The following is a 26,677-nucleotide window of genomic DNA, read 5'->3' as shown; positions in this document are numbered from 1 at the left end:
TGACATGGACATCAACTGACTGTCCACAAACTTCTGAGTTCACTCCGTGATCTTGTGCAGCCTGTGCTTTGCGAGTCGATTAATTTAATTGAGGTGGTGGTTGGCACATACTGTCCTTGCAACTTATGTACATTTCATACAGTGGAGTGGAATCCTCACACATTACATCTGGAGCACAGCAAGTGAACATGATGTGTAGTGGTAATCTTAGTAATGATTGACAATCATGTCCCTCTTCGAGCTCCTAATGCTGCTTGCCAACACAAGCAGCAGCAGTTGCCCAAGATAGCGGGAAAGAGATTCATTGAAAAGTGGCATATGCCCAGGGTCGCATAACCAGTCACCCAAGCTGTTCTGACGGTTGATTTTGAACTCTGCCCTCAACATAGCAGCCCAATCTCCCCATTAGACCATGGGCTACCTATTGACACAAATGGATGGGAAAATAGAGACCTGAAAATATGAAGTATCCTAAGAATGGTAATCACAATAAATAGTACTAGATGTGCATTAGCTCAAGCTCTTGGGCCAGTTGGTGCATGATGAACTTGAAAAAGGGGGTACCAGCAAAACAAAGGACGCGCACACACGGAAGAGGCGTTAGACAGGGAGTCCGTGTCTAATGCCGTTTCCTTGTGTGCGTGTCATTTGTGTTTCGCTGGTACTCCCCTTTTTCAAGTACTAGATGTTTGGATACTTTGGTTTATTATTCTTGTTTGTGCTGGATTGTTCTTCTGAAACGTGGCATCCGGACAGCATAAGAAGCTTGTAAGAAGTCCACTTTAGCATTCTTGATTTGCAACAGGTACTTTTTAAATTTATTTGCAGTAGGGCTGTTGTGTGAATGTGCTTGAAAGGCTTAAAACTGTTTTGCTAACATTTACTTAAACGTGCAGGTTCACATAGGTTGAAGGAGTGCACATTGAGAAGGTTATCCTGGCACAGCTTACCATGGCCTGCCGTGGTGGACCAGGAAAGTTTGCAAGGGCCTTGCTTCACCATGTGTTCACAGAGGAGGAGCTCATGGGCCATTTGGCCTTTGGAAATAACACCAAGGGGCAAAAAGGGCTCTTGACCCCACCAGGGTCAGTGCTGTTATAGGCAAGTACCATATATCCTTTCTGGTTGCATTTTTACATTCACATTTTTTTCTAAAATTATGAACTTGCCATTGGCATAACAAACGACTTTCAAGTAGCCCGTGTGTGCAGTTGTGTGCTACGATAGCCTACTATTTGGAATGACTGTTCATATGATCATAAGTGCGTAATGCCGCCATACACTAATGCTTCTAAAATTTGAAAGCTGCCTTCACTGCTGAAAGTTTTTAGTGGCTCCACCACATAACATGAGCTGCATTGGCGCATTAGCAGTGCTACATGGCTGTCATTGCAAGGAATAGTTGTCTGTGAAGCACGCTCCAAATCTATTGGCATGGACGACGTGTTTAATTAGCCTGAAAGTGTTATTCTAATACACGAATTGCGGAGAAGCTATGCTCAAGTGTGGTTACTGCTCAGCTCGAGCAGGAGCACGTTCACCAAATTGCAGAAATCAAAACAGCTTTCCAGGTTCTGAGATGTAAAACAGTAGATTCACCAATTTTAACAGACCACATCAAATTAAGGTTGCTCCTATATTGAAGGAGGTCCATGTGATGCCATACAGCAGCCTTTTAGCAGAGGGAACCTGAGTGGTGTGGCAATTTACTTTTGGTTGTTTCAATCAAAGAAACAACATGGACAGAGTTGCAAGCATTGCTGTCAACAGTACTACGTTTAGTGGGCGCTTACTCATTCTAAGCACTTAACCTATGACTCGTATTTATTAACGCACACTTTATCACTTTGTATTCTAAGATATGAAAAAAAAATATTTATGTGGCTTTTCCCCATATACTTCAATAAATTGAAAATAGGCTCTTGGGGCCTAATGTATGAAGCTTCTTACAGTCCATCAGACATGTCCACTACTCCCATTCTGAAATTGTTAGAATTGATTCCTGCTTCCTTACTTCACCTACCTGTTAACAGGGTTATTATGAACCATTGCCAAGTAGATTATGGGCTTAAAATAATCAAAAAGATGAATGGGCTTTTCTGTCGCTCTCGTTTAGCCCGTTGAGGGTCACATTTTGGGGAGAAATATGCCTCTCTAATTTAGGAGTTAATATTTTTTGTGGTTTGCAAATGCTCAAAACTTTCGAATTGAATAGTGTCCTATTCAATTTAGTCTTTGAATGGTCACTATTTGTAAATGTGAGTATTCTAATATTTCGAAACACCAATAAAACATGAAATTTGAGCCAAAGTACGGTAAATTTTCACGTCCAATAACATAGTATAGACATAAAACGTAAGAACTTGTAAGAATAGCAGACCAGGCTACATTACTTAAGTAGCTGTACTTTAGAGGCTGTACAGCAATCATTTATGCTTACTGAAGAGTCCTGTGCATGTGAAGAAACCTTTTGCTGCTCCATTTGTGATTTAATAAACAGCTCTTCATAACATAACAATGACAGAAACTTGCAAACATTAATAATACTAGGTTGTGAGCCTCATCTTACATTATTTGTGATATCAGCTGTTCATTATTCAGAAGCTATCCATTATTTGATTTGCTTCTAGCATTATTCGGTTCAGCCTCAAAAATCACTTTTCGTGCACTCTTAATATTTTTATTGCAGATTTAAGTTCTTCAGAGTGACATTCCGAGAAAATGAAGTGGTAAATAATATTTTTAATAACGATGAAGTGGCAATACCATTTCAGTATTTGCAGTTTTAGATGTTTTATTTTTTTATGCAGGATAAAGCAGCATAATTTTTTTGTGTAATGAAACTTACAAAAACTTGTGGCAACACTCCCAAATTACTGCAATGACAGACACCAAGGAGCTAAGTGAAAATCAGTTTTGGAGAAACCCATGGAGCGACAGCACTTTAAGAATATTTTCTAGAAGCCTCAGAAGGTTGCAGCACCTCCAGTGGGATGCTAGGCAACACTTTGTTCTGAAACGGCAAATTTTTTCAGAACGTTCCGTCACAGCCACAGATGTACGGCAGTAAACCCTAAAAGGGTTAAATAAGTCAGTCCTATGGCATATGGCTCTTAAAAGACAGCATTTCTTCGTATCTGTCACATTCTGCATGTTTCATGCTAAGCAGCTTGGTGCACAACTACATGGAATCCTCATTATAACAGTAATTCAATCGTTGAGGCAGAAAACATACTTTGCTGTAAGCAGTGTCTTCTTTAATGTAGAAAGTCCTAAGTCATTGTAAGGCGAGAAGTACATTCCGATTGCATGTGAACTCGGGAAACCTAACTTCAAATGAAGCTACACTCAATTGTAGTGACATGACAGTATTGTATTCGGAGCATGGAAAAGCACAGTTAAATGCTGCACATTTTAATTATGAAAGTTACAAGAAATAATTTAATTGTCAGTTCAGGTTTATTTATGAACAACATGAATTTTTTTCACCATTTTGTTTCTCAGCAAGCAAAGTTCACATCTTCGACATTGAGGATATTCGTAAAGTTATTTTGCTACAGTGTTTTGTTCCTCTTTGCCCTTTCCTGCATTTGACACTTAGTGGAGTCCCGTGCCACACAGAATCAATTTAAATGGTCATGCTGCAAAGCTGTACCCGTGGAAAGTTGGAATTAAGCTACACAAATACATAAATCAATTTCATTATAACAAGGGCATATTGCATGCCATTCTTTTGCATGTAGAAGTTGCTTTTTAAAACTTGTTCTCGCTTCTTGTTGTTGCAGGCTTCACGTGTCACAAGTTTCTTGGTACCAACATGCCCTATGTAAAGAACTCTTGCCTCGCTTCTCGCATGGGACCAATAGCCTCTCAAGAGCCCAAGTTGGACAGCTCAAACCAAAACACAAGTGTTGTGCTTTTGTAACTCTCGACATTTTTATGTTTTATGTTAGTCTCCTGAAGGGCTCAATTTGGATTTCTCAAATGAGCATACAAATGTTGTGCCTTTCTATGCCTTGACATTTTTATGTTAATTTTATTTATGCTAATTATGCAAGTCTCCTGAGAAGCCCACATTGAATTGCCTAATCCAGAATACAAGTGCTGTGCTTTGTTATAGTTCACTACATTTTTATGTTAGTTTTTGATATGGTTCCAGTAAGGATAGTGTTTCCTTATTAATATATTTTTTAAGTATCTTAAGTCATTTCATGCCAAACCACCCAATTTTGTCAAGAACTGTTCCACTATGGCAAAGCATTTCAAGTTTGCTTGATTTTGAGTAGGTACAATAAGAACATTTTTGAGAAAATTTGCTTTCATACATACACTTGAGTCATTCCAGGGCAACCAACCAGCGTTTTTTTGACCATCACAGATATAGTTGAAACTCCGAACTCTTGCTCCCCATTTATTTTCCTTCGCAAAAATTTTTTTGAATTTTGGCAAAAATTTATTGTTCTTGCCCAGCTAAGCTAGAAGGCACTGATACACGTTTCTTTTGAAAGGGAAATTGTATGATCCAGATATTCAGATGATGTTCATGTCAAGAGACAAGTGGTGTGACTGCCAAAATTTGCAAAGTTTGAATTTTCTTCTAATGTAGGGAAATACAGAAGGCACAAAATAAATATAAAATCAGACTGGTTGACTTGGGATAGCTGCAAAATATTTCAAGCCTTGTAGGTTCAGTTGATCAGCTAAAAAAACTGAAAGTTCCAATTTTTTGCAAGAAGCTTCGTGTTGAAGGTAAAAAATTAGCTTTGGAGGTTGGCACAAAAGTATGTCGCCCATCGTTACACAGCCCTACATGTCTGCTATGCATGTGACAAGTAACAAAAAGGTATTCTTTAAGTGCAATAAATTATTTTCTCTAATGTTCATTTGTGGATCACACATACAGCATAAATATAGCATAAATATATGAAGCCATGTCAGCTAGCAAGGAAAGATTGTTAATATAATTAGCCACAAAAACTACTCAACAAACTGACTGCCTTTTTTATCATTGCGAAGGCAGGTGACGTCAAGCGCTGCAGCTGCAGTCTCAACTTGTAATTTTTTAACATGAATGCAAAAAGTGGTCGCCAGTGGTGTCTGACCACATCAGACTGAAGAAGGCAAATATGACTTTTATAGGTGAACACGTTCTGCCTCTGAAACAGTGGTAGCAAACAACACCACAAGAATTTGTTCACACTTATGTAGGTTTTCAGTCTTAATTATGAAGGTGTTTTCTACTTGCATCATCATTGGGCTCCAGGGAGCAGGGCACGAAGTGTCCTGCTCCCTCTGTGTTGCATTGCAGTGCGACATGCCCTTTAAAATGCTTTGTATGAAAAATATCAGCGCTCTTCCTGGATTTACTGTCTACATAATAGCCAATATTTCTTTTTGTAAACTGCATGAAAGATATCTTTTAACACTGCAGGATTCCCTCACATATTAATACGTATGAGGTCTGTTAGAAAAGTATTTGACTTTTTTTGCAGACACCTGATGAATATGAAACAAGCGCGTTTTCATCAGCCACTCTTGAACCTTTTCGCGCATGCACGAATTTTTTCCCGCCTGCCAATAGCGTGAATTGCTGGGACGCAGCATTTGAATGAGGTAGTACACAGTGCTCTCGTCGTTTTTTTATTGCAAGGAAAATGGCGGAGCGACTGGAGCAGTGCTACTGCGTCAAATTTTGCCAGAAACTGGGCGACAGCCACGTGGAAACCATTCGGAAGATTCAGACTGCTTTCGGTGACTGCGCTATGAGCAGCACACAGATTAAGGAGTGGTACAACCAGTTTAAAGACGACCACGCATCGGTGGAGAGCGAGCCACGCTCTAGTCGGCCATCAATATGCCGAAATAACCAGGTCATTGCCTAAGTGAACCCTGTGGTGATGCGGGACCGTCGTGTGACTATCCAAGAAATTGTGGAAGAGGTGGGCATCAGCACATTTTATCCACATTCCATTATCACCGAAGATTTGGCCATGAAGAGATTTGCCCCGAAATTCGTTCCCAAGCTGCTCATGGTGGAGCAAAAGCAACTTCGTGTTGAAGTCTCACAGACATGCTGGATTCCACAAACAGTGACCTCAACTTCACGAACACCATAATCACTGGTGACAAGTCTTGGATGTATGTTTATGACCGGGAAACTAAATCCCAGTCATTACAGTGGAAGCATTCCACGTCACCAATCAAAGACCGCTAAGTGCGCATCAACGTTAAAGTGTTGCTGACTGCTTTCTTTGACTCCCGCAGTGTGGTACACCACGGGTACGCACCACAGGGTCAAACAATCACTAAAGACTACTACAGGGATGTCCTCCATGGCCTATGTGATGCTGTGTGGCGCAAGATACCAAAGTTGTCAACAGGAAATTGGCGCATCCATCACGACAATGCTTTTCTCGCACTTGATTCAGACTCTTTTGGCGAAAAACCAGACTCCTGTAGTTCGACAGGCTCCTTACTCTCCTTATATGGCCGCCTACGGCTTCTGGCTATTTCCCAAAATCAAGCGGCCATTGAAAGAAGCACAATTGCAGACAAGAGAAGACATTATGGCTGCAACGACAGCTGAGCTAAACTCCATTCGGAAAGAGGCCTTCTCGGAATGCTTCTAACAATGGCAGAACCGCTGGGACAAGTGGCTGGAGTCCCAAGGAGACTACTTTGAGAGTGATTAGGTTTCCAACTCTCCAGTTATCCCAGTTTTTTTTTTCTTCAGCCAAAGGTCGGATACTTTTCTAACAGACCTCGTATTGATATTTTATGTGTAATGGCTGTATGGTTTACCTGGCCCACACCAAACACAAGCCTCGTTGCGTTAGAGCATGTGTCCCTTGGCAATAAAATGCAGACACTAACACCGCTTCTCTGTCATCTGTGTGGAGACGAAGCCAGCTTTGGGGTCTGCATTCCCAGCCGGCAAGCAGTGCGCACATCCGAGAAAAGTCGGTGCTGACAAAATTTCAAAAAAGAATTTCTCGCATTTAAAAATAATGCCTTTTTTAACTTCACACATGCATAGCAGACATGTAGAGCTATCCAATAATGTATCACATACTTTTTGGCCAACCATGAAAGCTGTTTTTTCCTTCAACATGAAGCTTCTTGCAAAAGATTAAAATTTGTTTTTTTTACAGGCGATTAGCTGAACCTTCAAAGCTTCACATTTTTTTGCTATACTATGTCACCTGGGCTACCATTCTGTATTTAATTTCTGTCCTGTGAATTTTCGTTACGAAAAAAAAAACTAACGGATTGCAATTTGCCTCATTTTTGCCGGTGCCGAAAGCAATTGAAGTATTCAAATATTTAAAAAATTGGCTATTTTGGCAGTTGCATCACTTCACCGTATTTCCACGCACACCATTTGAAGGCCTCGATCAATACAATGTGCATTTGAAGAAGAATGTTGATTGATGTCCTCTAGCTCAGCTGAGCAGGAAAACTAAACTGTCACCAAAGTGCTACAAAATATCTGGCAAAAATAAATAAAAGTGGGTAACGAGTTTTGAACTCTAGTAAACATATAGTAATGTTTCAGCTATATGTGCGCTGTCAAAAAAACGCTGGTCGATTCGGCATGGAATCGCATACCTGCAAGTGCATCTGTGCCATTGTCAGAGTTCAATAAAAACTGCATTTGACATAACTTTGTAAAAATAACTTATTGCTTTCTAAAATACATGAGTAAAATTAATAGGTATAAGGCGGCTTAAATTTAAAATGCAACGAAAGATCTCTGGTAATGGCATGATGTGCCTTTCATGTTTGCATGAAACCATATCTTTTTCGGAATTCTTTCGTTGTTTTTTTGTGGCAGTGAATAAAATTGTAATGGAACTCTCACAAGGAGTAACTTTGATTCCAGCACATCACTAATAGCTGTTTTTTTTTCATATAAAAATCTGAAGTAGTTAATATGAATAAGTCGCTTGATATGGAATGACCTGCGCAGGAACGTTATCATGGCGGAAAACACAACTGGATCATGCAACAGCAATGCAGCATAATAAATTGCTTCCATCAGCATCACTTATTGTGATTGCCATGTTTCAGAAGTATGTAACGTTTACCGAAATTGGCACATACCATTCAAGCAACAAATAAGGATTGTACAGTGATCCTTTTTCAGTTTTACAGATCTTTAAGTTGTCTGTGCCAGGTAGCATAATTTTTTTCTTGAGCTGGATTATTCAGAGGTGGACATTACTAGCACAAGAAATGGAAACATTAAACTGATTCTCATAAATTTATTATTTCACTTATCCCATCACGACACATATTTCAGTTTGCAAATTGTAGCCAGTGATTTTGAAAGACATATTCACTTGAAATTAATTTCCAGGATGACACCAGTTGCGAAATTTTTCCATAAATGTGAGAAATGCATGGGCATTCCGGTTACTTTTGTGCTTCAATGCATAACAGTGCGTTCTGTTAAAAAAAAGTAAGTGCTACAGCAGTGCATTTCTACAGCCAGTTTGATGGCATGTGTCTCGTTACTGGTGTCATTCTGGAAGTTCGTTCTAAGTGCATACACCTTGTAAAATTACCGTCTACAATTTCAAAAGCTTTATTAGGAACTGAGTTTTTCTTAATCAGCTGACTATGGTGTCTTGATTTCTCATGCAAATAATGTTTGGCACTCTGTATCTAGAATTATGTTAGCTGCAACAGTCCGTGTTTAATAAATTCCATGAAACTTAAAGATAACCACCCTGCATATCAGGTCTCAGTTGAGTGCTGTGGGCTCAAGCAAATCGTACCATGGTAATAGTACCACTGGCTCCCAAATAGAGAAAGCAAGTGCCTTTTTTGAGTGCTCTTATTAACAGTCATGTCAGTCTGCTTCTACATTTAATTTAAGTATTTATTTTTAAAAATTTATTTCTTTTGAGAAATGTGTTTTACTTGAGGGCCACACAGACTACATCTTCAGTATTCTGTTTTGTTATGGTGTCAAGCTGCAGGAAGTTTGTACTGTGCAATAGTTTTTAAGAAGTTTCTGATGTGCTCAAACTACAAATGGTTGTACATTTACACAGATGTTTGTTTACAAATAAACAGTTCACCTAGAAAAATGGTTTTTGTCTACATCAGTTCAGCACTCTTAATATTGTGGAGGTCCATCCACTCTGACAATTGAAAAAAGTGGCATAACAGTACTGCTAGCAGTTTTACAATATGGTTTATTACAGGCGGTCTGGGAGCATGCTTTTGAGCCCAGGGTGGCAGAGGCCTGCGATACAAAACCCCTGTATTTAAATTTTATCCCTGCCCTCTCACAGCAAACATACCAACGTGACATCAAAGGTAATTATATGCAACATAGCTCAGCAGTATTTTAAGGAAAGTGGAGGTTTAAAGTGCTAAATACCCAGTGGGGCATAAAGGGCTTTCAACATAATTTGTGTTGATGTTCAACAGATCTGCAACAATTCTTCCATGGGCTTTCAATATTAATGAACAACACATTTCAACAACACATCAATGGGCTTTCAATTTTGAGACAACACATCTTCAACAATGCTTCAATGGGCTTTCAACATTGACAAACAACACATTTCAACAATACGTCAATGGACTTTCAAGTTTGAGCTTCAACAATGCTTCAATGGGCTTTTAACATTGACAAACGACACATTTCAACAATAGGTCAATTAGCTTTCAATATCGACAGGCAACACATCTTCAACAATGCTTCAATGGGCTCTCAACATTGAAATACACCATAGTTTCAACGAGAGGCCTACGATCTTTCAAATTGAGAGGCCACAATGATGTTTCGACAGAATGTCGCGGGCCAATTATCAACACTTGTCAACAATTTCCTCAATGCTGTTTCAACAATTCCCCAATGATCTTTCAAGGTCATTTGTTGACGTTGAACAATGATATCTCAATAACCTTTAAACAATTTTTTTTGTAAGGGCTGTCACCTCTAAGGGTTATTTTTTGTTGACCCGACAATAGTCAGAACATGCATCCGCGATCATCTAGGTTGTCGCTCGTCAAGTAATCGCACGTTGGTAGGCATCCAAAGAATTCCCAATGCAGTTTTGAGACGTAACAACCCCACCCAGACATGCTACTACATGTTCTTACATTAGCGTGACATGAGGAGGCTCTTGTTTTATTCCGCAGCACTCTGTCTTATTCTAGGCGCTCTGGCGTACGTAGGTAGGCAGGTAGGTAGGTTGCTGTCTCCCGCCATTTTAATAAAAAAAGTAACGTATCATCGTTAGGAATCTAACTACGGCCGTCGAGCAGTGCATCCCGAAAGGCTAATTGTATCGTCATGGGAACACGCATACATCTCTCGGTCCAAAGACAGCGACCTCTTTGAAACATTTGGTGCATGCTTCAAGTGCGAGTTTATCGTATTCTACGCGTATTCTCGTGAGAGTTCACGCTTATGGGTGTTGTTACACTTTCCTATATCGGGCCATCAGTGTAGGTTCCTCAGTACTTTCCTTGTAGAAGCTAACGCTATGCAGAACCTGTGCTACATTGTTCCAACTTCACGGTCGGCCAACGTTAACCATGGTTGGTGTTCTGTAACGATTTGCTTTGTAACCGGTTGGCAATCACGAACGGCATTAGCCGGCGATTTGTTGTCATCCCTGGTGGGCGTTACTGCCAGTTTGTTGTCACACAAGTTGTAAAGCGTCTGCAAAGCGAACCTTCCTCTGCTGGGGGTGGCACTGGGAGGCACTGGTTCGCTCGAGGGTCGCATGCGCTCTTCAGCCTGATCTCGATGGCTGTTAAGGCAGCCATAGCCACCAGCAAGTCTTGCGCTGGCAGGCGTGGCGAGACAGAGACACCAATGGTGGCTCATTTCTTTCTGTTGCTGGTGACCTTTGGCGAAAGACGAAGACGCTACGAATGGAGCAACACATTTGAGAGGTGCGAGGGAGAATTCCGAAAGCATTTTAGTCTCTCTAAAGAGAGTGAAATGCATCGGTGTAGTGCTGGAAGAATATCACAGACCAGAAATGTTTAGTGGTATTGAAATTGCGACAAATTTGCTGTTCGCGCTGCCTTTTCCCACTTTTTTGCCATGATGAGTTTTAAGCTGTGTGGACGAAGAAAAGATCGGGTTGTCGCAACCGTCAATCAGTCAAATCATGACAGCCGTCAATAGAGCCACCACAATTGAGGAAAACGAAGAAGTTTGGGCGAGATTCTCCTAAACGACGCAGGAGAAAGCAGCAGCCAAGGAACGCTTCCTTGGCCGCGGCAAGACCTTAAGTTGTGGAATGTTCTGCGAAACTCTCACTGCAATCACCCCCCCCCCCCTATAAAGCTACGGCCCAGCGAAGCATAGTTTTGAGTCGTGGCCTACACCAAAACAAATAGAACCAAGTCATTTGCGTAAAGTATGGCACACAACTTAGCGACAAAAATGTAACAACGCAATGTGACATTACACCACCAGTGGCAGTCCGCAGTGCAAGCTCACAGGGATTATTGATAATTAAACGTGCAAGCATGTTATTTTAAAAGCGAAGCTTTTCTTTGAGAACATCGCAGAGATTTCACGACCAAGGAAGCTGCTTGGCGGTTCTGTCGCCGAATAGACCAATTATTCACAGCGGAGGGGGCCCGCGTCTCTGCCACTGGATTCCTTTTAGGAACACCAGATGACTCTGGTCACCGCTCATCCGAATCAGCGGCTGCAGTGCCCGTGCGCGGGAAAGACAAAAGTAGCATATTCGCCCTAAAGACGAAGCTTCGATTGCGATTGCAAATTAGTGGACGGCTATATGAAGAAAAGATAGCAGTTTGATTGAACGTGTAAACTTGTAACCACTAGGAATACAAATAAATTAACAAGCATGGTGTTCCACGCGCACACACAATGATGAACACATCTTACTGGATGAAGGCGGAAACACGCTGTCAAAACGTTGGACTGAGTAAGCGGGGCAGTAGCATCGAGCGAATTGACCTTCATGCGGCGTCTCGCACCAATGCGAACTAAGCCACGAAAACACAGCGTGCGGTGGACGCTGTCCCCGGCACAGACGGCTTTCAATGTACAGTGGCCCGGGTGGACGCGAGCGGCTGCTGGAAGGAGAAGACTGCCCCCCTCCCTCCCTACCCTAGCCCAGATCGCGATTGAAGAGGTGCGCTTTCTCCCCTTTTGCCTCTATTGCGTGCGCGAGCTTGAGCTGTGATTGCCGGTTTACCCTCTCGGGCTTTCACTCACACATATAGCGCTCGGCGTGTGGCGACGATTTTATCACCCTGGAAATTTTTGCGGTACCTCACGGTGGTAGGTGACTTGGTAAGAGCATCGCACGCGTATAAATGTGCCCCGCTGCCTCGGGCGACTGGTCTACCAGTTGTGTTACCCAGAACCTTTGCAACATGACTGTGTGGGAGTGCTGTAATATAGAAAAGAAATGAGTGAAATTCAAAGCAGGGAAAGTTCCACTGCAGAACTTTGCAATGCATAGATGGCTCCATAAAAAAGTAATTGGTATGCACCTACAAAAATATTGCTCAGAAGGTACATATCTCTGTTTCTCCATCTGTAAAATTTTTATTTAGCAGACCAGCAAGGAGCGGGAGGTCGAAGTCGGTGCGGCAGCCAAAACCTTGCGAGCAGTCACAACGGGCCCCCTGAAAACATGAAAACACTCTCCAATAACAAACTTCCTGTCGTGCTTACCTTGCAAGAACCTTTGGACTGGGCCCAGCTCCCGGGCTATGTGACGTGCGCTCCCCCCTACGAATGAATGGGTAGGGCCATCAGGGTGTGCACCCAGGTTAAGCGTGGGAGGGCTTTCATCGAACACGACCTCGTGTTCCACGAAGAGTCGGACATAGACCACGTCCTGATCGACGTCGTGCCGAGTAGTGGAAGTAGGAAGACCGACCTCTTCGTGCTCAGCGTAAATGGCTCCCCCTCGCAAAGGTACCGCACTCACACTTTCGACGCCCTTTTTCTGCGAAGCGATGGCCAAGGCCGCCTCCAGTCCCTTGCTGATAAGTGGAGACTTCTACGTCCCGCACACGCGATGCGGATACGGAGCCGACTTGCCGAATGAGAAGAGGCTAGTCAGACTGATGCATGAGCTCGGCCTGACTGTACTCAATGAACCGACGTCGCACATCAGCATCGGACAGGGAATGTGCCGCGACACATCCCCCGACCTCTCGGTCTGGTCAGGCACGGGCGTGGTCACTTGGTCGAACTCCTTCGAGGAACTGCGGAGTGACCACAGGATGTTGCGCGTGACCGAGGGAGAGGATGAAAGCAAGGAGGGCGTCTGCCGAAAGACCAGAAGCGTAGACTGGGACACATGCCGGAAAAATAGAGAACGAGACAAAAAGGATGGAGCGATCGAATGCATCAGCGAATGGTGCAGTGAATTGCTTGCGGACGTACAGATAGCCACCGATGAGATGGAATGGATGGACTGGCTACAAGAATCCCCTGAAATAGAGGCAGACAGATCCCGCGGAGCCGGGGACGACGGCTCTAACCAATCGTCCAGAGTGGACAGCTGGCTGGTACATCTCGTTGCGGCCAAGTAATTCATGCAGCAGAGAGCGAGTAGGCAATAACTCTATAGGAAGTTACGCAAGAAGATCACCGAAATCAGCCGGGAGATCGAGGCGCATTGCGCCCACCTGTGCGAGCTAGAATGGCAGGAGCTATGCGACATGATGAAGGGAACATGAGCACTGGATGCACCTGGGACTTTTTCAGGAACCTACTCAACCCGGCAAGCACTAGAACGGCGACCCTTACAGAGACTCATGCTGCGACACAAGTACAAGGATGACCCTAAGGCCAACGCGGAAGAGATCGTGCAGACGCGCCTCACTCGTCCGGAAGGGCAGAGTCACCCAGAGTACCGCGGGCTCCAAATGAGGAGCTGGACGTGGACTTCCACGTACAGGAAATTAGAACGATCCTCCAGCTACTGAAGACCAACTCGGCGCCCGGTACTGACAGGATCACCAACTATATGCTAGGGAACCTGAACGTCGACGTCTTCGAGAAGCTCTGCGAGTACATCAACGCATGCTGGAAGGAGAGCCAAATTCCGCAAGAGTATTAGGCCGTGGACGGTATACTGATACCAAAGCCGGGCAAACCGCTGGAGCTGCTAAACATGAGGCCGATTTCCCTGACGTCCTGCGTCGGGAAAGTAATGGAGCATGCCTGCCTTAACAGGGTGACGATGGTGCTCGAGAAGCAGGACGCCTTCGGCACCCACATCATCGGATTCCGGAAAGGACTTTCGACGCAGGACGCCATGCTGCAGATCAAGGAACAGGTCGGGAACGCTCCGACCACGCACGTGCACGCCCTGCTCGGGCTAGACCTCAAGAGCGGCTTCGACAATGTGAAGCACGTCGCCATACTGGACAAGATCAGCGGACTCGATCTCGCGGCGAGGTTCCACTGATATGTCAGCAACTTCCTGAATGGGCGCAAGGCGACGGTCAAGATCGACAGGGCCCCGCCACGAACGGACCGAATGGGGGTTGCCGGAACGCCGCAGGGCTCCGTACTCCCTACCATGCTTTCCAACCTAGTCATGATCGGGCTGCCGGAGCGTCTTGACGCGATAGAGGGTATCAATCATACGATATACGCAGATGACGTGGCGGTGTGGACCACAGAGAACACGAGTGTCGGCGAAATCCAAGACCGACTGCAGCGGGCTGTTTGGGAGGTGGAGCGGCACCTCGAGGACACAGGACTCGTCTGCTCACCCAATAGGTCGGAAATCCTGCTCCACAGGCCGCGCAATAATGGAACCCTTCCGCAGGGCGTGCAAGACGCCCGTCGTTTGGGCGTCCGCGTCAAGACGAGGGAGGGGACCCGAATACCAACGGCGTCCAAGTTGCAATTGCTCGGCCTGTGGCTTGAAGAGAACGGCGCCAACCACGAGCTGGTTGCCCGACTGCCGAAGAAAGTGGCCGGTGCCACGCACCTCGTGTGGCGGGTCGCGAACAAGAGGGAAGGAATGAAGGGACACAGCATTACGAGGCTAATACAAGTGTACGCGCTGAGCCATATAGTGTACGTCTCCGCGTGCGCCGACTGGAACAGGAGCGAGACCGACAAGCTGAATGTGGTGAAGCGCAGAGCGTTCAACACCGCCCTGAGAATACCCCAGTGCACGCCGACCTACAGGCTCCTCGAGCAGCCGTACAAAACATGCTCGAGGAGATCACCGAGGCGCAGAGGATCGCGCAGCTGGAGAGGCAGTCGAGCACCGAAACCGGAAGAATCATAGACATGCTCCGGATTCGATATCACGAGACGTGTGGACTGAACGGATCACTGCTACCGGGAGTCAGGGACACCATACAGACGGAAAACATGCCGAAGAATTTACCCCCAGTGTATGACGTGCAATGACGTATACGCAGGGCGGTAGCAATCCTCGAGAAGCATGGAAGAAGACAAGGCGTCCTCTTGGTCGATGCCGCCAGGTACCCGAGGCCAGTCGGTGACTCTGATGGCGACGGGAGACGTCGACCACCATGGTGCTACAACGGAATGTGCGAGATGAACCGCAGTTACCAACACCCCCATCACTACTACTAATACTACGACAAAAACCTCAGCAGCAACAGTGGCAACATCGACACGGCCGGCGGACGGCGGCGGCGCCCGCATTCTTCATGGCAATCGTAGATACAAAGGGAAGGATCCGAGTGACGGCGTCAGCGAGGCTGCCATTGGCAGAAGCAGCTGAGGCGGTGGCCATAGCCCTCTAGGTACTCCACGGAGGTGCGGAGGATAGCCTGATCATCAGCGACTCCAAATAAGTGATTCGCAGCTAAACCAAAGGTTGGGTGTCCGCGGATGTGGCGCGCATGCTCATTGCTGAGCCGGCGACTTCAGGACCGGCACAACTACAAAAAAATCCCTCGAGTGGTTCCGCGCGAACGTCGGGGAGCTTGGCAGTAACAACAACAACAGAAGCCGCAGCAACAATGACAATAACAATGCTAACTGCCGAAGACGCACCGACGCCCCTCCCACCAACCCCTACCACCTGCACCGCCTGTGGCCCGCGCTGCACGCGTCACCCGGTTGACCGTGGTGCGAGCCCGAACGGGCCGAGATGGCCCATGTGCTTTGGGAATGCCAACGCCACGAGGAAGAACGACCACGAGGAAGGGGGAAGACAACAGCTGGACCCTCTAAAGTGGGGCGCCTCGCTGAGAGATGGCAAGCCGCTCTCCTCAGTGAGGCACCTGAAGACCAGGAGTGGGCGGTCGAGTGGGTTATTGCCGTTTCCGAGGATCTCGGAAGAATATCCTCGGGCGATAGACCCCTGGCAGCCTAGCCCCGGGCACCAACATCAATAACCCTTGGATAAATAAAGTTTATTCCTAACCTATACTAGCCGTGCGCCCAGCTCTTCTAATGCGCGTGACTGACCGACACTTCTTAATTGTATACAATATGTTCGAGATGCGCCTCGATAAGCAATGGTTCTTCTTCGTTACACATGCTACTTTGAGGAATACGAAGAAGCTGGCTTTTCCGAATGTTCAGCTATATTGATAACTTTTGTGTTCAGAAGTTTATTTATTTGGGTAACATTGCATGTATTTCGATAGAGCAGAGCCATTTTGCCTAAGAATGAGCATGGTCTGGCATAGCCTTGTTCTCCAACTTAAAAAGCGGCTGTCAAAAGTGATATCTCCTTTTGCTCTTGACGCAGCGATGCCACTAGAAAAGATTGTTTTGGGGAATGCATGCTGAGCCTTTTCCATAAGCTACTTAGTGATACTGGTCATATGGTACCCCACGTAAATGGGACTCTCAAAACTCGCTGATGAGGCACGCTTCTGTAGCAAAACGCATGGCAAAATTATTGCGTAGAAAGTCAATGTTGCCTTTATTTTACCTAGATTATGCAGAAGAATTTGCGCAAATTGATATGATGAGAAGGTTGACGTTGGAATTAAGAAGAGATAAAATGTTTACACTTCTATTAGCAAAGCACACAGAGAATAATTTAATGACTAGGGTGCATCAGTTTGTTTAACCCGGTCGGATCTGTGACAATTGGAGAAATGAATGGCAATAGGATTCTTAGCACTACTGTCGAAGCTAGGAGGACCAATTTCCTGCTGTTCTGAAAGTCATAACGAGACAAGCGTGCATAAGAATCTAGTTGAATGAAAATCAACTGAACCTGCATTCGAAAGTACCCAAATACAGACAGTGTGGTCTCTGGCGACTCCTACCAAATGCTTTCTGGAAGGCCTCGTCGAACGCGTGAATTTTGGCACTCGCAGTTAATTAATACTTGTCATGGAAGTTCAACAAGGCGGATTCTTCGACTAGTTGGTACGGTTTTCTTATAAGGGTAAAGCCTTTAGCGCAATCCAAGAACACAGGGACGTGACAGAGGCGCAGGACAGGGATATCCTGTGCGCTGTCCTGCGCCTCTGTCATGCCCCTGCCTTTCTGAATTGCGCTAACGGCCTTGCCATTACGAGTCCTCGTAGAACGCATTCTTTTTCAGGAGCACTTTTCACACCCTACTGAAGAGCATCTCGCATAAGTAGGCGAGCACGTACCTGAATACAAGGACAGTGAACCAGAAGTTTTCGTGATCTGAGACTGGAAAGCAGACTCCTCTAGAAAAAAATGAAATAAACTTGAGTGACAGAAAACTACCAAAATTTATAGTCACCAAAAAGTTGGTACGAAGTAGTCTGCCATAAAAGAAGAGTTCGTCACGATGCTTTGCCATCAAAAATTTTCATTATGCCCATTACAAAGAAATAGCTTACCCATTATCAGGCTGCACTAGAGTATCCTTGGCACACAGTGGATGCTGGAACCTTGTGGGGCGGTTAAAACGGTTGCTACTGGATGACCGTAGGGTCCCCGGTGCTCGAAGTTAGCACGAGCTGAAAATAAACTTTAACTAGAGTCTCTACAATGTCACTACTACGCTTGGCTGCCCGTGCATTCTCAGAGCAAGAATCGAAGTGACGTGTCCAATAAGATTTCTAAATTTTATGTAAATTTTATGTAGTATGAACGGACAAAACGCAAATATGAAGCTAACGCAAACTAGTAGAATACGAACAGAAAAAGAAAAAGCGATTTCAGAAAAAGCGATTTCAGCCATAGAAAAGAATTTGCAGCCAGTCAAACTCAAGCCTTCGGTAGTTAAGCAACGTGCGGTTGACCTCTTCTCAAGACATAATCTTGATAGGCTTGTTTGTAATGTCAAGAAAGCTAAATCCCTCACATTAGAACTGTTTTTCTCGGCCAAGACCCATAAACAAGAAATTCCTTTTCGTGCTATAATGTCAGAGAAAGGGACGTGGCAGGTCTGTGTCGCTAGTTACCTACAGAACTGCCTAGCTTCACTAATTTTTTCAGATCCCTTTTGCCTACGTAATTCTCAGGCGCTAGTTCACTATTTAAGAGAGGAGAATCCGGGTGATTGTACAGCTTTTAGTATGGATATCGAAGACTTGTATTATTCCTTGCCGCATGACGGGTTGCTAAATTCCGTAAATGAGTGCATTAAAGAACAAGTGCAAGAGTCGGCTTTTATTGACAGATTCGGTGTTTCCACGGGAGCTTTTCTAGAAATTCTTTCAATGTTCTTGAAGTCGACGCTGATTGGGTGGAGAGATGGCGTTTTTCTGCAGAAATCAGGCATTTGCATCGGCTCAAAGGTTGCCCCTATTCTTAGCAACATTTACCTGAGTAAGGTTGACAACTGCTTAGAGAAAGCCTTAGGTGATAGCGTTATCAAGATATTTCGTTACGTTGATGATTACCTGATTTTCTGCAATAGGGAAGAATTAGACTCGGCTGCTACCTCAGTAAGTGAGCAATTTAAACTTTATGGGGGAGGATTAAAGTTTACCAAGGAATTACCTCAGCGACGCGTAATTCAGTTTCTTGACATTTCCTTGATCTTCGAACAAAATCATGTTTGTTGGCAGTATTCCCCAAGATCTTCGAAGCCGTTGCTAAACTTTCAATCCAAGCATTCTAAATTAGTAAAAAACGGAATCGCCATGTCGTGCCTTAAGTCTTCCCTCACAAGATCCTGCACGCACAAAATGAGCGCCAGTTTTAATGCGCAGGTCCGGCGCCTATTAGAAGCAGGTTATCCTAATGTAGCGGTGGCCACTGTAGCTGAGCGCCTAAAGAAGTCGGTTTCCAGGGGGACGGACGTAATCACAGAAAGCAGTAATCGCAAAAAAAGAGTAGTGGCTATTCCGTATATTCATTCAGTGTCGCACAGGCTTAAAAAAGTTGCTAGTAGATATGATGTTAATGTTGCTTTCACTGCTCCCAATAAGCTAGGTAAGATATGCGCTGCCGTACAGAATAAAAAGGAGCGGGTTAGAGGTAAAAAACGAACAGATATTTGTGCAGTGAAGCACAATATGAACAACAGTTTTACAGAATGTCGTATGAGTGTGGTATATCAAATTCCCCTTAGCTGTGGCCAGTTCTACGTAGGGCAAACGGGACGGTGTATCAATCAGAGGCTAATGGAGCATAAAAGGTCGTTAACTGCTGGATCGCCTTCTAATCTTTCGCTACATTGCCGAGATTGTAACTGCAAGCCAAAGTTAGATGAATGCGCGATACTGTACAGGCATAAGAATGAAGATACGCGTCTTATGGTAGAGGCATGGCATATCTATAATGGTGGAAGTGCGTGCGTGAGTCAGCCTTCGATTACTTTACATAAGGAAGAGATTAACTGTCTTAACAGTTATCTCTCACGTAGACCAGCACGTGTACCCGATTGACACGTGGTGTTACCATTCCTGAGCATGCGCAGATGAGTTTTGTGTCTTCTTTCATTTTTCGCCTCTGTGCTCCCTTCAGTTGATAGTCGGCGTTCGTGTTGTCCACTTCTCTACTCTTGTGTCCTGTCTGCACGCCTCACTTCTAGTTTGCATAATGAATACGAACGTGTAGCATTGCGCGTGAAAACATAGAGAAAAGAAGGAACACTGCTGCATACACAAAGCGTAAACTGTCAACAGGTCAACAGAGTATTGCCGAGAAGAACGTGGCAATATCTATACATTCCCACAGGCAACGCTGCGCACGATGACATGGGCAGAACCACAGCGAAACAACGTCAGCAGGCACCGTGCCGTAACATTCAGATACACTATTTCTTTATCTAATATGGCAACATGAGCCATGTTAACCAATTTTTATTATAACGTTGTTAGGCAGTGGACCTCAATAATGAGGCGTGGCCTTCAATATTAAACTTCACAATAACCATGCACTTCACAAACTTCCGTCAGTAGCTGCAGTGATCACAGTGAAGTGCCGGCCACCTTCTCATATTTTTATTTACGTTGTTAGCCTACTCGCGAAGCCGGTCGTTGTTGCAACAGCCCGTTTGTCCGACATAAAAAGGTTACACGTTAGAGCTTCAGCTTTCGTGTAAGCCTTTTCGAAGCCTTCATTATATTTTGCAAATTTAATTTTGGTGTTTCCTGACACACGTTTTTTTTTCACTTTACCTCAGGCTTAGCCATTCTGGAAATTTCTCCAAGTTTTTTCAGTGCGCAAAACGCGACCCTAATGTTGCAAGAGTATACTTCCAGAAGGATGCAAAATGACTAACTCTGAGAAAAAGAAAAGAAAGCATATGTCATGAAACACCAAACCAAATGTAAAGAAATGTAAAGAAGGCTTAGCATGTCAGATACCTCTAAGCTGTAACCGTTTTTATGTGGAAGAAAGGGGCCGTTCAAGGAGCTGTGCAACCATATAACAATTCAGAAAGCCAACCATTTCCAGGCGCTCGCATAGTTGAACAGAATTACGCTTTCCTTTGAGAAAGCTTCATTCCGACTGTTGAGGTGATGTCAAGCCAAGGGTTCGAGCCTTCATATGAATGCAGTTTCTGCTGCCTCAATTTCTGCAGTGTTTCTTATTGCCGCCTGCTTTTTGGGCATATTTGACGGTGGTGCCAGGACACACTCAAAATGAACAGATGATTCGGCACCATAGGACGGGCATTTCGGGATAATTGAGGCTATGGAAACGCAAAAGCGATACAAAAGACCGTCTCATATGTGAGCTGTGGGATAGTGGCACCAGGTATATACAAGCCCCGCTTAAATCAAGATGTCGGGCCCCCTTAACGTTGCAGCTACTCAACTGTCTTATTGCAGTTAGCATTGTTTTCTACTTCGAGTGGTTTAATGCAGTCTATCTGTACATCTATCTATCTAGAATCTTACGCTAACACAGTGGTTCAAGTTGTCTGCCTGCTTTGACCACAAGGTGTATGTTGTTGGCCGCGATGCCGTCATTCTCGTTACATCACCGTCATTCGAACTTCATGGTCTGATTCTCGTCAAGCAGTCATCGTCACGCCTTCTACGTCGGGCCAGTAGCTCAAGTTGTGAGATTCGCTGGGCGAATAGGCGTGGGATCCTAGTTGTCTCGTCATCATTGCAATTTTATTGTAGTCATTCAAGCTTTGTTATCTGACACTGACCATGCCACCGTCATGTTCGACATACAGTGGTCATAGATTCGTACTCTCGTTGGAATGCCATCATGGTCCTTCTACAACAGTCTTTCGAACGTTGTCATCACTCTCCCTATGCCATCGCCATCACGCCATTATCGTTATGAAGTCATCATCACGCTCCTTTTTTTCCATGTTCATCACATCTGTAACGTCATCTCGTGGCCAATATATTGTTTTCATTGGGCCTTCTTGTCATAACCCGTCCAGCAGCGTAGATGCTGTGATTTCTACCTGTGCGGCAATATTTTCTATGATCAGGTCATCTGAACCTCTATACTCTGCGGATGGCGCTCCCTGTCGATACCAAAAAACGGGGACATAAAAGCGCTCGCACCGACAGCTACAAGCTAAACATCCCAGCGCTCTTTATGGGGTAGTGTCGCGTTTCAGGTGTAATCAATCACAAAGACCAATGTGGTCATACAATAGTGCCGAATTTTCGGGCAGTGCCTAAAGCCTAAAGTGAAATTTTGCTTGCTGATAAAAACCGGCTTCATTATTTAAGTGTTGTTTTAGTTTCACAGGGAAAAATATCACAATTTTGGTCATTAGGTGACAGAATCATAAAGTTTAACACTGAAAAACATATGTTACCTAAGGACCCAGGTAAAGCAAAATTGTTTTATGCCTGCGAGTAACAGAAGGTGCTGGTCCCATGTGGATGACATATTTCTCTTTAATGAAATTTCTGCCAGTTTGCACAAGTTCTCAGAACTGCTTCAACATAGGCTGAACGTATTGCTCTTTATATTAGTGTAGGGCAAATAGGACATAGAATGTTTTCCAGAATTCTCACATAATTAGAAAATACGCAGTGTTCTTCACACAAAATATCCACATGAATATAAAGGGATACCATTAAAGAAATACTGCATCCTTCCACACCTCCTGTAAGACATCCTACTAGGAGCACATATGCCCCACAACCCATATAGAATGTAAAACAAAACGGCCTCCCACGTATAACAAGCACGTTCGCATGTATCACATGGGGCGTTTCCCACATAATAAAATACAAATGTGCTCTAATATATGTGATATATATATCCTGTATGATTAGGTATACTGGTCTTCATGATAGTGGCAACTGTCAGAAGACAGCGCATGAGACAGGACTGGGACAGGCCTTCGTCCCGTAGTGTACCTAAATACGCTCATGATCACTCTGATGAGGAGTTTTTATACAAGATGCTAATTTGTCATGCATGGTGTCCCAGCGAACTTTAGTGAAGGTTAAAGAACATCTGAACTACACAAAGATGACGCAGTCAAAATTGTGTTGTTCGTGTGGAGCAAGGTACACTTTTTATTACGCGCAATTGCCTAATTAGGTAGCAACTTTGAGCTATGCATCGTAGGTGATAAATTTACTGCAAGACTGCAAATTTGAAAGCTTTATGATACTCGAGAAAACAGCATATTCCGCAACCTAAAATTCCGTACTTGTCACGCAATTGTCATTATGCGTCGCACAATATAGTTCTCGAATCCTGCTACCTTATTGGCTATGGCGACGTGCTGCTAAGCTCAAGGTCGCAGGTTTCCTCGCAACAGCCAGCTGTGACGGCGTTTCGAGGGGAGCAGGATCTAAAAAAAAACACTCCTGTACTCCGATAGAGGGGCACGTTCAAAAAACCGAGAAGGTAAAAAATATACCGGAGTCTTTCACGGCATGCCTGATATTCAGGATCGTGATTTCGGCACGTAAAACCAGAGAAATTAGTTTTAAGCATCATACATCGACTTAGTGCTCGTGAGATCGCTGAGTTGACGTTCTTGGGGTTTGATTTCGTAAGCGTTGGTTAGGTGTTTGCATTTCCGCATAGCATCTGACCGACATAGCGAAGGCTAACTCGCAAACGCGTCCCATGTATTCTTCCTGCTTAACTTTTTATAACGCAACGTGTGACACGCCTACGAATTTCGGAGCAGCAAATGGTCATGTTCCGCAAGTATATGTTTTAATTAACTGAGGCACGGTATTGCATTTGATGCACCAGCTATACTATACACGCTTAAACTATTATTTATACTTTAGCACGAATACGATGATATATTCCTGCAGCAGATGGCAAAATAATTTGCATTATCTGCGGCTTGAGCTGCCATGTTTTGTCTCACAACGACGATGCCTGAAACTAGGTTACAATAACAGCTCTTGTGCACAGTCATTTGGCGTTCATGTTTCACCTTTAATTAGTGTTCGCTTCTTCGGATTGAAAGAAAGACGTTGTGCTTGAGCATCTTGGTCCCACGCAAGGCGACGACGCCATGACCACTATATGATGGCGTTAGAATAAAATGACGGCGTGAAGACTAGCGTACGCAATCGGAGGCACTACTCATCGCACCACTTCATGTCAAGCAATTATTGTGCGATGACCTTGCTTTAACGTGCACAGTTTTACGTAGACCTCCGTGACAAATAGTGCCAGATAAAGCGCCAAATATTGAAGATCGCGAGCTGTGGAACTCAGCTTAGGCGAACCATTTATTGGTATCGGTGAAGAACGCTGCTAGTAATTACATACCATGAGCGAATACAGAGCAAACGGCGAAGGTGGACAGAGTCACACGGTGAAAGACCTAGCTCATAAGTCTTATGCTCGAGCCTGCTGGGCCCACGCATGGCGACAGCAGGAAGACATACCAGTTACATCGCTAGAATGAAGTCGAATGGACGACCACGACAATGTTACAGCAGTAGAATTGAGACGATACAAAGACGATGACATGACGGCAGTTGCGTGATGAAGCGGGAATTACCATTATAGAAGGAAGACAACCGCATTACGAAGACAACATCACCACGAATAACTAACGATGTCTGATGACAAGAACGCAATAACGATAATTGAATGATAAAGGCGGGCTCAAGTCAATGGCAGGACGACTATAGAAAGGCATTGGCAAATGATGGCCATGGAAAGACGACGACGGCTAAAATACAACTGGAGGGCAATGATGGCGACAGAATGACGAGATGGTATGACGACAACAAGATGGCTTAACTGAAATTACTAATATGGAAGGAAGACAACGGCATAATGAAGACAATATTTCCACGAGTGCGGGCCGATGAGCAGTGACACCAACGCAACAACAACAAAATGGCATGATAAAGGCGGTATGACGTCAGTAGCATGACGACTATAGACAGACAATTCAAAATTATCGCGACGGAATCACGATGATGGCAAGATAACAATGGGAGAACAATTGTGTGGCGACGACGGTAAGAGGACAACCGGATGACGAAACTTGAATGACGGCGATGGAACACTCGCCTCGGCGTCACGATGGGAAGACCGCGAGTTCACGCCGAGGAATGTACGACGATGACGCAATGACAAGGATGGCCTGACAACGGCTGCACGATCACGGTGGTTTGAACCAAGGATTGTTCAAACTCTTGGCTTCGCTTCGAGTTCTTGATGGGTTCGACTTCGCCCTGCCGTCTGCTAGGCGCCTGGCTAGCTTAGTTCGTAGAGCTGCTTCCGCGGATAGGCGGTCGTCTCGGGTTTGAGTTCCGGAGCAGAAAACATTTCTTCAACAGCGGGGCTTTTCTTTCGGGGAAGCCGTATGGGTTTCTTTTGTGGCAATTGCTACAATTGGTGGATGTCTGATTTGCCTTTTACTTAATGTAAAGGATGGTTAAGAGGAAGCTTTAGCTCGGGGGTTGTGATAAATGTACATGGGGGCAGAGCAATCATTTTTACTTGGTATCTATTGCACCGCCTTTGATGAAGGTTGTGAAAAAGTTATAACTTAGCGAGGCTTGGCGGGAAATGCTGATTTAGACAGTCAAGCATTTTAAAGAATTGTTGAAATTTGAAACTTTTCAGAGAAGCAACTCTGTCACTATGGAATGAAAAATGACATTTCAATTTTGAGAACAGCATTTAACAGTACATCTAAAGCCAAGAAAATGTGTGTATTATACATGGCTCTCAAATAAACACGAAGGTAGGAGTACGAGTTTTGCAAAACCATTGTAAACCTTGTGCGAGATATATGTTATATATAAATTGACGTATCAAGCTTTTCCGGCCCAAGTGGTCTAACGGATGCAGTTGATAGCACTACGATATCTGATTTTGGTGCAAATGTTCGGTATTTGTAAACTTTGTGCTTCTTTTTTTATAACTTACCGATTTTCGGCAATTTCAGTATAAATGTACAACCTAAATAAAAATTCTGCTTGTTGCCACAGATACTAAAATTTACATTTCTATCTAAAATGCATCCAGGCTTATACAAACTCGTTACAAGATATCCTACAAAAGCAATTCTGTGTTTTCCATGTATTCGAATCGGCGGCATTGAACTTGGATTCGGCCGAACGCTTCCTCTTGCGCGATAACGGTGGTATGATGATGTTGTAATGACGTCAACAGAATGAAAATGATGGCGTGACGAGTATGTTATGAGGACGACGAAATAAATGCGCAAGTATGGTATGAGAATAAAGACCTCATAACGCTGACGATGGCATGAAACCAAGGATTGATACAATAAAATGAAAGTGATGAAATGACAATGACGACAAGTGGACGTTGTAGCTTACGCCCACGCTTACGTAAATCACCTGCAGCCCTTGACCGTCTCGGTTTGCCCTAGACCTAAATACTTATTAATATGATGTAGCAAATATTTGCTAAATTGAGATGACAGTTTGCAATATGCCTGATACGGGAGAATGGTCCAAGAAAGCAGCTTCTATATATAAATATATATCAACAAATATATCCGTTGAAATACCTACCGACCCAGCTGCACTCAAGGGCCAGCAATTCCATGGGAAAGGGGGCAAAGACAGCTTAGTTTTTAATATAGTAGTCAGACAGATCTCCTATGCAGGAACAAGCCGCCTTTTCTTTACCTTCCTCCCAATGATTCTCTTAGCCGTTAGGCTTCTGTGCCCGCTGGTTCGGCGCCATAAACAAAAGCCGCTGTAGATGCTCCGAGAAAATTTTTACCTGGTGTATATGTCGGAACAAGAGCGTGAACCGCAGGAGAAGGACTCGGTAAGGCAGGGTTCGAAGTCCGCTGGGAAGTGGTCGTCAGCCCCGAAGAAGCGCAAAATGGCGACAAGCAAAGAGATGAGCGCGCTCAGGAGA

General features: G+C 44.3%; 1 protein-coding gene across 2 annotated transcripts in view; it reads right to left on the bottom strand.

Annotated features, from left to right (window-relative positions):
- The window catches only part of LOC139050396 (uncharacterized), a 151,918-nt gene extending 125,241 nt beyond the window's left edge, over positions 1 to 26,677 (bottom strand). For both annotated transcript variants that reach the window (XM_070526696.1, XM_070526697.1), the window contains exons 1-3: positions 26,537 to 26,677; positions 17,803 to 17,922; positions 17,587 to 17,646 (exon numbers count right to left, since the gene is read on the bottom strand). In XM_070526696.1, the coding sequence (XP_070382797.1) occupies positions 17,587 to 17,646; positions 17,803 to 17,806 (64 nt within the window). In that variant the 5' untranslated portion in view covers positions 17,807 to 17,922; positions 26,537 to 26,677. The remainder of the gene's footprint in view (positions 1 to 17,586; positions 17,647 to 17,802; positions 17,923 to 26,536) is intronic.

Source organism: Dermacentor albipictus, chromosome 10, assembly GCF_038994185.2.
Source record: "Dermacentor albipictus isolate Rhodes 1998 colony chromosome 10, USDA_Dalb.pri_finalv2, whole genome shotgun sequence".
In the NCBI taxonomy this organism is placed as follows: Eukaryota; Metazoa; Arthropoda; class Arachnida; order Ixodida; family Ixodidae; genus Dermacentor; species Dermacentor albipictus.
Note: the sequence above shows the minus strand (reverse complement) of the source record. Positions and strands in the feature narration are given on the sequence as shown.